The 15,039-nt window shown below is 34.6% G+C and overlaps 2 protein-coding genes across 2 annotated transcripts; both read right to left on the bottom strand.

Moving 5' to 3' along the window:
* Positions 1-1,133: 1,133 nt before the first annotated feature.
* On the bottom strand, positions 1,134-5,862 carry LOC107014453 (basic salivary proline-rich protein 1). Its single transcript, XM_015214369.1, has 4 exons — positions 5,703-5,862; positions 4,433-5,617; positions 1,700-1,777; positions 1,134-1,617 (listed from the first exon to the last, which is right to left on the bottom strand). The coding sequence occupies exons 1-4, from the start codon at positions 5,844-5,846 to the stop codon at positions 1,480-1,482; spliced, it is 1,545 nt and encodes a 514-aa protein (XP_015069855.1). The 5' UTR covers positions 5,847-5,862; the 3' UTR covers positions 1,134-1,479.
* A 2,953-nt stretch (positions 5,863-8,815) lies between these two features.
* Positions 8,816-12,039, bottom strand: LOC107012895 (pentatricopeptide repeat-containing protein At4g02750). The gene is made up of 3 exons (XM_015212860.2): positions 10,543-12,039; positions 9,177-10,298; positions 8,816-9,015 (listed from the first exon to the last, which is right to left on the bottom strand). Exons 1-2 carry the CDS (start codon positions 12,031-12,033, stop codon positions 9,492-9,494), a joined length of 2,298 nt encoding a protein of 765 aa, XP_015068346.1. The 5' UTR covers positions 12,034-12,039; the 3' UTR covers positions 8,816-9,015; positions 9,177-9,491.
* Positions 12,040-15,039: the final 3,000 nt, after the last annotated feature.

Here is a 15,039-nt window from a genome sequence, read left to right as displayed (position 1 = left end):
CAAACAAGAAAAGTGTGTTTTCTCTATCAAAGTCTAAGTTTTTAGATGAGATGGTAACGACAAATCAAGTTCAAACAAACCTTATTTACGAGTTAATGAGATGGAAATGGCAAATCAAGTTTAAATAAACCTTGTTTACAAGTTAATTTGATTTACCCCTCGCGTTGTTTTATTGTCATCTTTATCATTCGTGCTCAATATAAATATGATTCATATATATATATATTTGGAAGATTATATAATATTAGATATCATCAAATATCTTAAACTGATGTTCAACAAAATGAAATGTGTCATATAAATTAATATATGAAGTGATTTATTTTGTTTGATCAATTGAACCATCTTGAACCATCTTATTTATGTTTTCAATAAGAAAAAAGAAAATTTAACACGGTTAGGTATTACTTAGCCAAACGATTATTGATGAACATAAGTAACAGTTCTTGCATATATTATTAGCTTTAAAAAAATTAGTTAAATGTTGAACATAATAAGTAGATAATTATAACATACATCTAATTTGTATTGGGACATTTACTTACTTTTTCTTTTTTCCTCAGGATAATAATATACTTTTTTTCATTTGATGTTTGATTGTTATATATATATATATTTTTTTATTTTTTTTTTGAGATATTAAATTATATAAATTTAATTAATATTTTCAATTTTTTTTAATCAAATTGACACGAGAAAAGATGTTAAATTATATAAATTTAATTAATATTTTCAATTTTTTTTTAATCAAATTGACACGAGAAAAGATGTAACTTGTAGAGTAATGTCTTTCGAATAAATTTTAATTGTACATTGTAATATTTAGCTTTTAAAAATAATCATATAATTTTTCAAGAATGAAATATGACACCTAATATAAGAGGTCAGGGTATATGACTACTTCTCCCTTTACTTGAGAAAATGTTTCACAAAAATGAAGAGAAACCAGATAAAAGAGAAATATTTGAAGTTACTTTGTTTCTTGGAGCTTAAAAACTAAAAAGGAATAAAATTGTACCAGTACATCAGATAACAACATAGTTAACTCAATCTCAACTAACCTATATGAACACATAGCACCACCTGTTTTACTCCATTCAAGCTATTATAAAACAGGAGAGCAGTCACACAGATCCAAGAAGAGAGGTATTATAAAACTGGCAAAGGCATTTCCAACCATCCAACATACTCCAAGAGCATGACATAGTCTCCCTTTAATGTCACTAACAAAATTAGCAGATAAGGTACTTATCAAACGACGAAATCAACTACAAATAGTTAGAACTACAACATAATGCATACTGTGCAACGAAATATCGAATCCTGATTAACCTAACAAATTGACAGTAACAAATACATCCCTTAGAAGTAACTACACTGTCTAAGCACATCTTCATCCCGTCACCAACAACTAGCTCTGCCCTGAAACTGCCTTGATTTTCACAGTCTCCAGCCCTGAATAATCTTTGCACTCTGGAGTTAAACCACTGCCTCCATCTCTGCAACATCCGGTCCTGCTAACTCTTCTAACTCTTGAAATGCTGCCAGAGCAGTTGCTGGTGTTTCAGCATTTAAGCATGGCCTCAGTGCATTTGCTGCCTCCCTGATTCTTGATTGCTGTCCATGTTTTCAAATTCTTTATATCAACACAACCATAGGCAGATAAAGCTAAAATTATAGTTGTTTCACAATGACTTACCATATTATCAAGTTTGCCCTTTAGATCTTCATAAGCCACCACTAACTTGGGGTCCGAAACTGCAGGGGATGTCACATTCTAGAAACCAAAACAGTAGAAAGGATTAAAATAGGATCATTCATATAAGAACTAATTCTGCAAAATTTAAATACATGATCTGTCATTGCCATTTTCCATCTAAAGCCAAAAGAGGAGCGCAACAAAACCGGAAAGATAACATTCCAGGAAGAAAATTCCTATCTTCTAAGAACCACTTTCTCAAAAAGCAATATCTTATTAAGGTCAAATCAACCAATTTGTATTCTGCTTATTTTTGCTTGAAGTTAGAATAGGTCATGCATACTCCTATTCCCCCAACTAAGAACAAATTTAAATAAAGAAACTCAGCTTCATTCAACACAAAAGACATAACAGCAGTGGCTCAGCTAAAACAAGAAGACAAGCTACGAGGTCTGGTAATTTATTTACCAACTTTCAACTTCTAACATATTCTTCAGATCAATTGGCATAATCTTTCTATTTATTGGCAAGCTAAATTTGAAACTATCAAAAAGGTATACTATAAACTCAAGACACAATTTTGAAGCATTTAGGAATCTCAATGACCCCACCACCCCACCCCCACCCTTTTCTCATATTGTCTGACTTCATCATTCTCTTGCTATTTTTCCCTTCGTCTCAATAGTAATCCAATCAAATACTAAGCAACAATGAAAATGGGCACAAACATCAAGGAAAATTCAAATTGTACATTTTACCCTTAAAATAGACAGATAAATAGACAGATATAGAAGGAACCACCAAATAAGATGTTTGTGCTACATGATATGTGCATAAAAACTATTACTATATATAAACACAGAATATAACAGTGTACTTGGACCATTAAAATACCCAATATGTCCAGGAGAAAATAGTGTGATACTAAATGAGATAATTATCATTGTCATTTCTATAATAGATGATTTCTGTTGTTCTACTTATAATTATTAATATTCTCTTAACAGTAGAGGAAATATTTTAAAACTAATACTTCAGATTTTTTGTTATAACTAACTATCCATAAAGAAGTGGCACCTAGTCCAGAACAAGTGGAAATGAGCCTGCACCTCCACCCTTCTCCATCAGATACCATGTTTTTGCATGTGTAAGAAAATGTACATTCGCGTAACCCACACATCATTTGTTGTGCACTTACCACTGAACCAAAGCCTTGGACAACTATCAAAATAGTTAACACTAATATGTTATAAGTTCCTTAAGTAAATAGTATCCTAAAAGTCAGGAGAATGTGCATGTCAGCAATCATCATATATAAATAAGAGATTAAGAAAATAATAACCATACTTGGTCTGTGCATGTTAACTGTAACTACTTCCATCCATCTTTATATGAAATGATTCAACGTAACAAAGAAATCAAACACAGCACCAGCACAATACTTGGTCTGTGCAAGTTAACTGTAACTACTTCCATCCATCTTTATATGAAATGATTCAAAGTAACTAAGAAATCAAACACAGCACCAGAACAAGGTTCGTAACTCTATGGATAATAAGTCCTCACATCTACCCTTCTCTATTTAAATACATAGCTTTTAAAATAAAAGTAAAGCTATTTAAATACCAAGACTTTCCTGTAGCAAGGCTTGCCCCATAATGTGCACCTAACATCATACATCACATGTTGTGTTCTTACCACTAAATCAACGCATTGAGACCATAGAACATCCAACTAGATATTATTGATATCAGTTTTAATCTAAAATTTAGGAGATTGTGCATATTAGTAATTGTTATATACTCCCTCTGTTTCCAAAAGTGTGACCTGATTTGACTTGGCACAAAGTTTTAGAAAATAAAGACTTTGAAATCTTGTAGTTCTAAATTAAAGTTATGTTAAATGTACTAAATTGCCTTTCAATATTGTGACTTTAAACATGTCAATGTGGCAAGCTGAAAGTAAAATGTTACCAAAAAAAAAGAGGTCATTCCTTTTTAAACAGACAAACAAAAAAGAGGTCATTCTTTTTAAAACAGAAGAAGTATAAAATAAAAACAAATTATCATAAATGATGTGTGCTTGTTAATTGTTACTCCTTTTGACCCACTTTATTTAAGGTGATTCACGGTACCAGTTTCGAGATATTGAATATTAGCCTTGAATTCAGATATAAAATCTTCAAGTTTTTTAGATTATTTTTCACCTAGAAAATACTTGAGAGGTGTTATAATTAACAATTCAAATAGTAAGTGAATCATATAAAAAGATGCAAAATGAATAGATGATATGTTCATGTTAATTAGATCAAAATGTGAAAAAATTTATATTACAAGTAAGAATTCCAATTCTATAAACTATACTAGACAATTTATATTAGACTAATATATCCACTTTAACCCATAAATGAAAAGGAAAAATTATAAATAATACTCCAACTTTTGAAAACCATCCAATAATTTAATATTAACATATGATGCAACCGTCGAATAAACATTTTCCCTTAAAAGATGGTTGATTGTAAGAAGGAAGCAAAAAGCATATTAATGCTTGCACAAACTTATATTTTTCGTCTGACTCGTTACTATGCAGGTTCATATGGAAATGTAAAGTCGCTTGATTTTTGCTTAAAGTCTCTATATAAGGTTTTTTCTGTATATCTAAATGTTTTATTAATTGCATAAACTGATGACTTACTGAGATTAAAGAACACGAATTCGCGTAAATTGATACCTTTTTAGGTCGACCTAGAGGCCTCCCCGAAAGCTTCCTGGCTCTCTTAACAGTAGAAGTAACCGCTGGACTACTATATGATTTTGGAGGACGTCCACGTCGCTTTCCAAGGGGCGTAGTAGCCCCATTTGTGACACCACTAACAGTGTTAGGAAAGCCCTCGGAATCAAAAGCAGCAGCAATAGGCACATCAGTGACACCGACAGATGCAGCAGCAGGTCCACCTTGATTGTTAGATTTTGCTGGCCTTCCCCGTCGTTTAGGGGTTGGTGTTTGAGCAGTAAGGTCACCACCATCAACAGGAATATTGGGATTACCAGAAGGAATGTTGGCTACATCGGCATTAACATTAACAGGCACATTCTTCCTAGGTCTGCCTCTTCGTCCAGGAGTAGAACCTTTCTTTGGCCGCCCTCTGGGCTTGGGGGAAGCCGCAGGAGAAGCATTTACTGTGCCAGTCTTAGCAGAACGACCAGGTCGCCTCTTCGTACCACTCTGTTCAGGTGATTTTGTTTCCAACGACCTTACTACAGTGGAACCATCCTTTCGAGGACGACCAGAGCGTCTCTTGGTGTTACTTGCCGGTACCGGAGTTCCAGTAGGAGAAGGAACAGAACCACCTGGATTCTGAACCCCAACAGGCCCATCAGCTAACCCAAGAGAAACAAACACAGACTGAGCCCCAAGATTCGTATAATTCTCAGCTTCATGAGGAGCAGCAAATCCCTGTGGCTGTTGCTGAGACTGAAAAAGGATCTGATTTTGGAGTAACGGATCAGGCTGAAACTGCTGGAATTGCGGTTGAGGAACGAACTGAGGCTGGAACTCTGCTTGTTGCTGCTGTTGGGCCTGAATCTGAGCCCCTTGAAATGGGTCTTGATACTGGGCATCAGGCTTCGACTTAGGAGGACGACCAGGTTTCCGCTTAGACGGAGTAGCGTCACCCCCATTTGAATCAACAGCCGCCGCCTCCGGCGGAGGCGGAGCAGATCCAGGTGTAGCAAGCAGGTAGGAGTGTTTCACCATAGCAAGATATCCAGAATTCTTCAAGCGCTTGAGATGATGAGTCAACAAAGCCGAGTGATTGGGTGGTAGATTTGGGTGGACTCTGTCTATATACTTGGCTATAGCTACCCTGCTTGACCCTTCTTTCTCCTTTAACGCCGTTATAGCCGCCGTTATCAACTGTCACACACACAAAAACAAAAAAATCAACCATTAGTCAAAATAGAAAGAACCCCACAAAATTCTCAGAGAAGATAAGTCATACCTCAGCATAATCAGGTTCGGGAAAAGAGAAATCAGGGGCTAGGGTAGGGTCTTGGGGAGGGGGGTTAAGGTCATGGTTAACGAGTTGTGGAGGGTTAAACGTCGGTTGTTCTATATGCATCGGTAGATCCATGGATGGGTCCATAAGGGCATGTATATAAATTTAANGCCACTACTTTGGCTCCTTTTATGCAATTATGAACTCCACGGAACTTTATCAATTCCAACGCAGCTCATCCTTTTGGAGCTGTAAAAAGTAAATAATAAAAAACAAATAAAAGAAAGAGAAAAAAAAGATAAATGAAAAGAAAGTAGGTAAAAAATAGAAATATCTTAATGATTTCAAATGGTTATCTCTCAAATATATATATTAAAAAAAATAAGTGGAAAAAATATAATTTAACAAAAAGTTATATGATATTTCAATTTGAATTCGGATAGAGTTCCGATTTCGTAGTCTCTCTTGCATATGTTTTAGTGATTTATAATGTTTAGTTTATTTCTCTTTTTTTATTTTTATTTTTACTGATGAATGATGATCATCAGCTTTACTGGCAAATTATTAATTATTATATTTTTTATTTAAAAAAAAAAAATTTTTTATTCAATATTTCTAATTTTTTTAACTACATATGATTGATGATTATTGATCACGTTTAGGTTAATTTTTGCTACTATATTCATAATTCAATTCAAGTAAGTATTACTATTGTTATTTACCATTAGTGAATTTTATTTACTTCATTTTCTATAAGACAAAAACAGTTTGATATTTTCGTTATTTTAGTATGTGGATAAGTGATGGTAGCATTATATGCTACGTATTTTTTATTTTTTTTGCTACTAATTACTAGGTACATGCATCAATTAGAGTAAGAATTACTACAATTACTGATCATTAATAAGTTTTATTGGTGAATTATACTATATTTTTTATGTACTTCATTTTTTAGAGACTTTTTTTATTTAATTTTGAAATTTTATTTTTTATATAGATGCGTAATGGTGACACTTGTCAAATTTTTTCAACTACTATATGCATGCCTTAGTTAAGTAATTATTACTATTTTTATTGATCATTAGTTTCATTGGTGAAATTTTATTTACTACATTCTTTATATTCTTTTATTTTATTATAAAGAAAAAATTGATTCAATATTTTCACGTTTTTACAAGTGATGGTCACAACACAAATTAATTTTTCTTCAATATTGTATTCATGCAAATCTAATTTTATTATTTTTTCTGATAAAAGTAAATATATTCTAGAGTAGATATATGAATGTACTTATAAATGTGTATATAGAGAATATATTATTATATCACTTTTTTCGTAATGTATGTTTTATACAATTCGATTCACACGAGAAAGAGATAAATTATATACAATTTGAATTTGTATAAAACGAGAAAGAGACAAAGGCAAAAGAATTGGGCAGGGGAGTATTTTTATTGTATAATTATAAGTGTATAGGACGAATATATATATATTTGCATGTGTATATACAATTTTCTCTCGCTTTATACAAACAGAAACACAATTTATACATTTCGCTTCTGTTTGTATAAGCGAGAGAGGCGAGGGTGACGAGCGAGATTAGGGTGAGTGGCGAGCGAGATCTAGAAGAGGGGAGAGAGAAACAAAAATATATGTATTTATACAATTTCCTCTGCTTTATACAAATAGAAACAAATTTTATCTACTTTTGTTTGTATAAAAGGGAGAGGAAGTGAGCGAGATATGGAGCGAGAGAGGAGAATGGCGAGCGAGAGTTTGAGGGAGAGAGGTGACTGACAAAAAGTTTGCTACCGGACACAATTAAATCAAAAGGTGGTTATAATAATTAATTTGATTTATTAGTTTGTCATTATATATAATTTTCCCAATAATGGAAAATTAGTTGATAACCACATGATTTATCGTCTCTATTCAAATAGAAATGGTTGGAGAATGGAGTATATTTTATTGAGGAACTGTACGATAATTGTATTATATATGAAAAATCATACATATATATACAATACTTCTACTTATCTATCGTAGTTAGATTCGAAGTACATTTATCCTTTACAAAAATAAGTATTTTTAACATCTGGCAACAATGTCAAATAGGTTTTTTTTGTTGAAATTTGTCTAATTTTTACTTTCTAATTCTGACTTGAATTATTTATAATATGTTGTGTTGTTATAGCAGTAGTATGATATGTGCATGGGGTGGAAAAGTGGAATAAAACTATAAAATTAGGTGTAATGCCAAAAAAACAGTTTTGAATGGGATGTTACAGTATTTTGATATAATGCCAAAAAAGTTTCTATATTGTTCTCCTCTGTATTAGATTTGCTACACTCGAGCTAAGTGTTTTCGTAAACAACCTCTCTATCTTCACGAAATAATGATAAAATTTGTTTCAATGGCGGATCTAGGATTTTAAGGTCGTGGATGCTCTGAAGTGAAACTATAAAAAAAATATGTATTAACAATGAGATTCAAACCTCGGTACAACAAGGTTAAAAGAGTCCTAAGTACCCATCCTAGAACTATTGGGCAAACTATATGATTTAGAGCCTGTTTGGCTCAGCTTAAAAGCTGGTCAAACTGACTTAAAAGCTGATTTTTGACTTATTCAGCTGTTTGGCAATACTGAAAATAACTTATTTTAAGTTAAAAAAAACTTATTTTAAGCCAAAAGTTAAAAGCTGGGGTAGAGGTGCTTTTCTTTTTTTTAGCTTACAAGCTGTTTTAAGTTGACCACATTTTTATCTTTTTGCCCTTAATATTTTTATACAATCTTCAAATTACAACATGACTCTAACATCTCTTTCTTCCATTTTTCCCTTTTCACGTTTGACATAGCAACTTCAGCACTTTTATCCAAACACATAACTGCTTATTTTAAAAATAAGTTTCAGCACTTTCAAAAGTACTTTTTTAAAGCTGCTTTTATTAAGCCCATCCAAACGGGCCCTTATTCATTGGGTGCTCTATGTTAATTTTATACAAATACCTATCAATTTCTACATAGATATATATATTTCGTAACGAAGTTAATGGGTGCTCGAGCACCCGGCGGACACCACGTGGATCCGCCCCTGGTTTGTTTACACTCTACTCATCCCAAAACCCCATTTTGATGGGTTATTACTAGGTATTGTTGTTGTCATCGTCTTTGCATTTTAAACATTCTCAACCAAGAGAGTTATTGTACAAAATGATTCTCTCCTTCGCAGTTCTCATGAAAAAGTATTTTTTACCTTCAGGCAAGAAGGCTTTCCACCATTCCGTTTAAACAATCGAAGTATAACTCCTTTCTTCCTGAAACGGAATGTAACTAGTTTAGCAACACAGAAACTACAAATTACAGGGACTGTGCTATCACTGCTAAGAACAGATTAACAATAAATATCGTAAGTGAACCTAACACAAACTGTTGATCATAGGAAGATGAATCAAGAACGACATAAAAATTTTCTTACCTTTTGCTCTCAAAACTCAGAAGGATACCAGTACCAACTACAAGTGAGTTTGGTGATTGTCTAGCCATCCAATACATGTACTCTTCACCATATCAAGATCAATAATGGGTGATTTATCTCCTTTTACCAAGATCAATGACGAGATCACAGATTATACGCGCCAAATTCACCAAACAACAAGAAAGGGATTATCCACTTATCCCTCTTCTGTGCTTTGCTTCCATGTGTGCAATAACTACAGTCAGTAAATCCTCAACACTTATGGAGATCACGAGCACAATAGCTAAGTATACTTTCAAACTCTACTCTCTAGTACTACCAATAGTCTCCACAGGTACAAACACCTTCACTGAAGTGATGAAAACGGTTACTATCCCGAACAATAATTAATCTACCCACAATCTTCGATATGAGTTTGATTGCTGTATGACAATCTCCACAAACCCTTAAATTTTTCATCACACGAATTGGTCTCCCAGATGGTACATTTAGAATTGCGAAGGCAACCGCTAATTTTTCGCTGTGATACTTGAGCATGTGTGCCTTCTCCTCCTCATCCACATCATGCAGGACCAATTTTGTGGCAGAGACATAACCTTCCTGCTTCATTAATAATTCTAACTCTTCCAAGAAAGCATATATTCTCGTGCTGTCTGGATGCATGGTATCCCCAACTGAAAAAAGATGTATCTGATTTTGCACCTCAACCCAGCTGTAACCAGGCATTTTCCTTACTCCTGTGTCCTTCATTTTTAATCTCATCTTGCTAACGTCACGCCATCTGCCAGAGGCTGCATATAAATTTGAGAGGAGGACATACATCCCGGCATTCCAAGGCTCTAATCTGAAAATCATTTCAGCAGCCTTTTCTCCTAATTCAGTGTTTCCGTGAATCCTACTTGCCCCCAGGAGGGCACCCCAGGTTGCAGCATCTGGTTCACAAGGCATGTCCTTCATTAGATTTTGAGCATCATCCAGTCGCCCAGCTCGACCCAGAAGGTCAATCATGCAAGTATAATGCCTGGGATTTGTAACTATTCCATAATCTCGAGCCATTGAGTAAAAGTGTTCCATGCCTTTGTCAATCAAGCCGGTATGGCCACAAGCAGATAATACACCAACCTGTAAGAAAAGCACAAAAAACTGAAACCTTAACAACTGTACAAAGATTAAGAAAAACCCCTATATCAGATGATGTGTATAACTGAGTGTCTGAGGCAACCCACAACACATGGGAGCAATCTTTACATGCTATTGCATTAAGCAATTCGGGATGAAGTAGTTTTAAAAAGATTCAATAATGTAAAAACAGTTTTACAGTACCCTCGAAATAATACTTTAGAATATAAAATGTTTCAACAATTACCATGGTAACATCATCAGGTATGATACCCGCTTCTTTCATTAATTCGAATTGTCTAAGAGCTTGTTTGCCAAATCCATGCCTTGCATAACCGATGATCATTGTGTTCCAAGAGACAGCATCCTTCTCCGCTATCTCCTCGAACACATCGTATGCCTCGTCAATACTTCCACACTTACAGTACATTGATAGGAGTGCATTTCCGACATAACACCCAGTGTGATATCCAGCCTTGACAAGTCGACCATGTATTTGCTTTCCAAACTCAAATGCAGCAATGTCAGCAGATGTACTCAAAACACAAGTAAATGCCGACCTATTTATCCTCCCACCATCTCTCTTCATTTGAACAAACATGCGTAATGCCTCCTCACTGTTGCCACTTTGAGCATACCCAGCAATAATTGCTGCCCAAGAGATGCAATCACGGTTAGGCATACAATCAAACAAACTTCTGGCATGAGTTATATCCCCAATTTGAGCATAACCTGTTATCATTGTATTCCAAGAGCCGATGTTTTTACAAGGCATTGCCTCAAAGAATTCCCTCGCCAAGTCCATCCTTTTGGACTGCACATATCCTGCAATCATTGCATTCCATGAAACCTCATTCTGCTCTGGCATCTCATCGAAGATCCTCCTAGCCTCATCTACCATCCTATTCTGTACATAACCAGAAAGCAATGAAGTCCAGGTAAAAACATCCTTAATAGGGGACTCATCGAATAACCTCCTGGCTTCCTCCAAATCATCATTCTGGGCATAACAAGAAATTATCGTGTTCCATGACACCTGATCCTTGACAGGCATTTTATCGAAAAGCACCTTTGCCTCAGCCAGCATCTTCTTTCTCAAATACCCACCCAACAAGCAATTCCAAGAAACCAACGGCCAATTATCCTTTGACTCAAACAACTTTCGCGCCTCCTCAATCCTTCCATTCTGAACATACGTAGCGAGAAGTCCATTCCAAGAGATCTCATTCTTCACAGGCATCATGATAAAGATCCTTCTAGCATCATCAACGTACCCATTCTGCGCATACCCGGAAAGCAATGCATTCCACGACACTACATCTTTAACAGGCATTTGATCAAACAAAATCCTAGCTGCACCAAAATTCTTATTCTTGATATACCCACTAAGCATGATGTTCCAGGATACTAAATCTCTTTGAGGCATTTCGTCGAACAGCTTCTGAGCGAGGTCCAATTTGCCATTCAACAAATACCCCGAAAGCATTGCGTTCCAGGATACACAGGACTTTGCAGGCATAGAGTTGAATAAGTTCAATGCGGAATCGCATTCCCCTTGTCGCATGTATTGGGTGATAGACCTGTTCCATTGCACTATATCTGAGCTACTGGCTTTTGCTGACTTCGCCGGTGGTTTACCGCCGGTTAATTTTGTGCGTGTTAATTCTGCTTTGGGATGGCTCGCCGGTTCATTCAGTAGTAAACGCGAACAGGTGCTGTGCAATCTTCTCAAGCGCATTGCTAGTTTTCAAACTCTCAAAACACCAATTTGATTTCGCGGGAGATAGTTGTACATCCACTAATCAGCTCATGGGCCCCCGAGACCAAAATGGGCTGACAAGTAACAACTTCTGACATCGGCCCAGTCATCCCAGCCCACGAGTCCTATTATTTTGGAAACTTTCACATATAACCATTTAAAAATAATTAATTACTCTCCACATCTATAATTTGATAATTACAATTTGTAACTACATGTTATATGAAGGAGAGAGGCGAGTGGAGAGAGGAGAGAGGAGAGAGGAGAGAGAGAGTGGGGAAAAGGTGAGAGAAATGTGAATTGTATATGTGTATTGATTAGATAATTGTATATTATACATATGTATTTGTATATATGGCAAGAGAGACTGGTAGAGGGAGGAGAGAGGCGAGTGAGAGAGGGCAGAGAGTGGGAGAAAGGTGGAATTTATATATATATAATTGTATATTATACATATACATTTGTATATAGGGCAAGCGAGATTGGGAGAGGGAGGAGAGAGGCGAGAGAGATTGGGAAAGGGAAGAGAGAGGCGATCGAGAGAGGGCAGTGAGTGGGAGAGAGGTGAGTTGTATATGTATATAGGTTAAATAATTGTATATTATACATTTGTATTTGTATATTCTGGCGAATTATACATATACAAAATGACTAATTATATAAATTCGAAGTCAGCCTACGTAATTAATGTGTAGTGTTAGTTGCGAATGGTAATAATAGCAAACTATAGGTGTGATGAGTAATTAAATAGTATAAATTTACTTAATTACGTAATTTTCTCTCTATTTTTGAATTAAACTGACAAGAAAATAGTTTCAATTTTTTTTTCTTCCCAAAATATGATTAGAAAATTTTAAATACTTTAGTAGAGTTACCTTAGAATTAAATGAAATAATAGGGTCTGTAGAAAAAAGAAACAGAAAAAGCTTTTAGTCATGAATTGATGAGCACATATAAATTTGCTTTAAACATCGATCGATTCTTGAGTTTTGTCTGGTCGATCGAACTCTCATAAACTGAAAAATCCAACCAAATAAAAGAATAAGGTGGATATAGCCCTCTTACCACCAAAAGGGAGTAATGCAGCTTTATAATTATTTGTCTCAAATTTAATATATGAGTATGAGGTTTTATACGAAGTAAATCTAAATTAGTCGAATTTCAATAGACATATCAGATAGGTAAAAGAAAGACATATCCCTCTTTTTAAGTGAGAAATTTGACTTTGTTCTCTAGTTTTTGTTTTAATATTTTATTTTATTTTTGGTAGATTGTTTGGACTTGGTCTATTATGCAAGTAAAAATATTAGAAAATCATATTTTTCCCATCCTTCCAATTTTGGTAAAATATAGTTAAGTTTGAGTTTCACTCCTGGAAAGTCACTACAGGAACTTATCGACTACCATGTTCTCTAGTTTCCCTGAACGGCCTCCTCATCCTTTTAACTACACAGGGGTGGATCCATTATCCGAAAACCTGAATACTGAATTTAGTACTAGGATCTTAGTAGTGCCATATGGCACGAGACTAGAGATCGTGTTTCAAGACACGAGTTTTTTGAATCAAGAAAACCATCCAATTCATGTACACGGTTCATTGTGGGAAGGGGATTTGGAAATTATGATGTGGATCGCGATATAAAAAATTATAATGTTGTTGATCCAGCCGAGAGGAACACAGTTGGTGTTCCTGTTGGAGGGTGGGCTGCAATAAGGGTAATAGCTGATAATCCAGGGGTTGGGTTTATACATTGTCACTTGGAGGAACATACTTCATGGGGTCTTGCTATGGCATTGATTGTTCAATGTGATTTATCAATGTGGTGCCTTAAACTAGTTTGTCTCATTTTACGTGATTCAATTAGAGACCATCAAGAATTTTGGTGGAGTGATAAGTATACTACAAATAAAAACATTTTGATACTTTCTTGAATTTGAATCCTATGAATACGGAGACGTTTTTATTAGGGAACAAACTCAGGTCCGATGTGATAGGCCACTTGAAGGAATTAAGTGGTAAGGCCCTTCCCTTTCCTGTGAATGTATATGTAGCCCAACATGTCACTATTTTGAAAACAGCCCATATAGTTGATACTTGGGCTAGCTCCTATTTAAAGGGCACATCAAACATCTCTAACATGGGGTCCTATTGGAATTTAGAACCTTCAAATTTGATGTCAACTTCCCATCAACACAAATTTTTAGTTGAAACTTGCTTCTCCAAAATAACTCTTGAAAACTACTTGATTTTCAAAAACAAAAAACTACTATACTAGTTAATTAATAAAAGAATTTATAACAACATGCTTGGGAGCATGATTTCTGACTTAACAACAGTATATTTCAAGTACAATAGCTTATAGTATTTAGAGTTGACGTACAAATTTTCGTGATAACATTTAATTGTGTGCGCACCACATTATGGCCCATGAAACTTTAACTCTTGTGTGGAGACTACTTTGCAGAAAAGCTCTGACATTTATCTTTTTTGTTTTTTAGCAGCTTTGTACACCACAACCAAAGACACCTCCATGCGCACTATATTTCAACTACAATATCAATGTACTTACAAATTACTTAAACAATATCAATTCTATCGAATATCGTGATAAAATGATAAGTATTTTTTTATTTTTAATTAGAGATCTCAGATTCAATGTGTCACTGTTAAGGAACATCTTATCTCAAATTTGAGATTTTTTAGCGTGTATTTAAATTTAATTGAATTTCAATATAAGCATCAGATATCGAGTAATCATTTCTAATTTTGATATCTCATGTTTAATGTTTAAAGCTACGAGATTAAATTATTATTTTTTACTTTTATATAATTTGTATTAAGTTATTAAATCAGATAAATAAATTAAAATTGTACGAAATGTGGGTATATATATATGGGCTAAACCTCTACTTGTGTGCCATGGTTTTACTATGATTTTTTATTGGATGGGTGTGGGGGAGGAGTGGAGTTTCTTATTGATAATT

The sequence above is a fragment of the Solanum pennellii genome, chromosome 3 (genome assembly GCF_001406875.1).
Source record: "Solanum pennellii chromosome 3, SPENNV200".
Lineage (NCBI taxonomy): Eukaryota > Viridiplantae > Streptophyta > Magnoliopsida > Solanales > Solanaceae > Solanum > Solanum pennellii.
Note: the sequence above shows the minus strand (reverse complement) of the source record. Positions and strands in the feature narration are given on the sequence as shown.

Bases quoted from the DNA above. Each gene is read 5' to 3' on its own strand.
- LOC107014453 (XM_015214369.1), bottom strand. From the start codon at position 5,846: ATGGACCCATCCATGGATCTACCGATGCATATAGAACAACCGACGTTT. The intron at 1,778-4,432 runs GTATCAATTTAC...TTTGGTTTCTAG, and splicing joins CTCTAGGTCGACCTAAAAAG to AATGTGACATCCCCTGCAGT. The intron at 1,618-1,699 runs GTAAGTCATTGT...AAACATGGACAG, and splicing joins AGGGCAAACTTGATAATATG to CAATCAAGAATCAGGGAGGC.
- LOC107012895 (XM_015212860.2), bottom strand. From the start codon at position 12,033: ATGCGCTTGAGAAGATTGCACAGCACCTGTTCGCGTTTACTACTGAAT. The intron at 10,299-10,542 runs GTAATTGTTGAA...CTTTTCTTACAG, and splicing joins TACCTGATGATGTTACCATG to GTTGGTGTATTATCTGCTTG.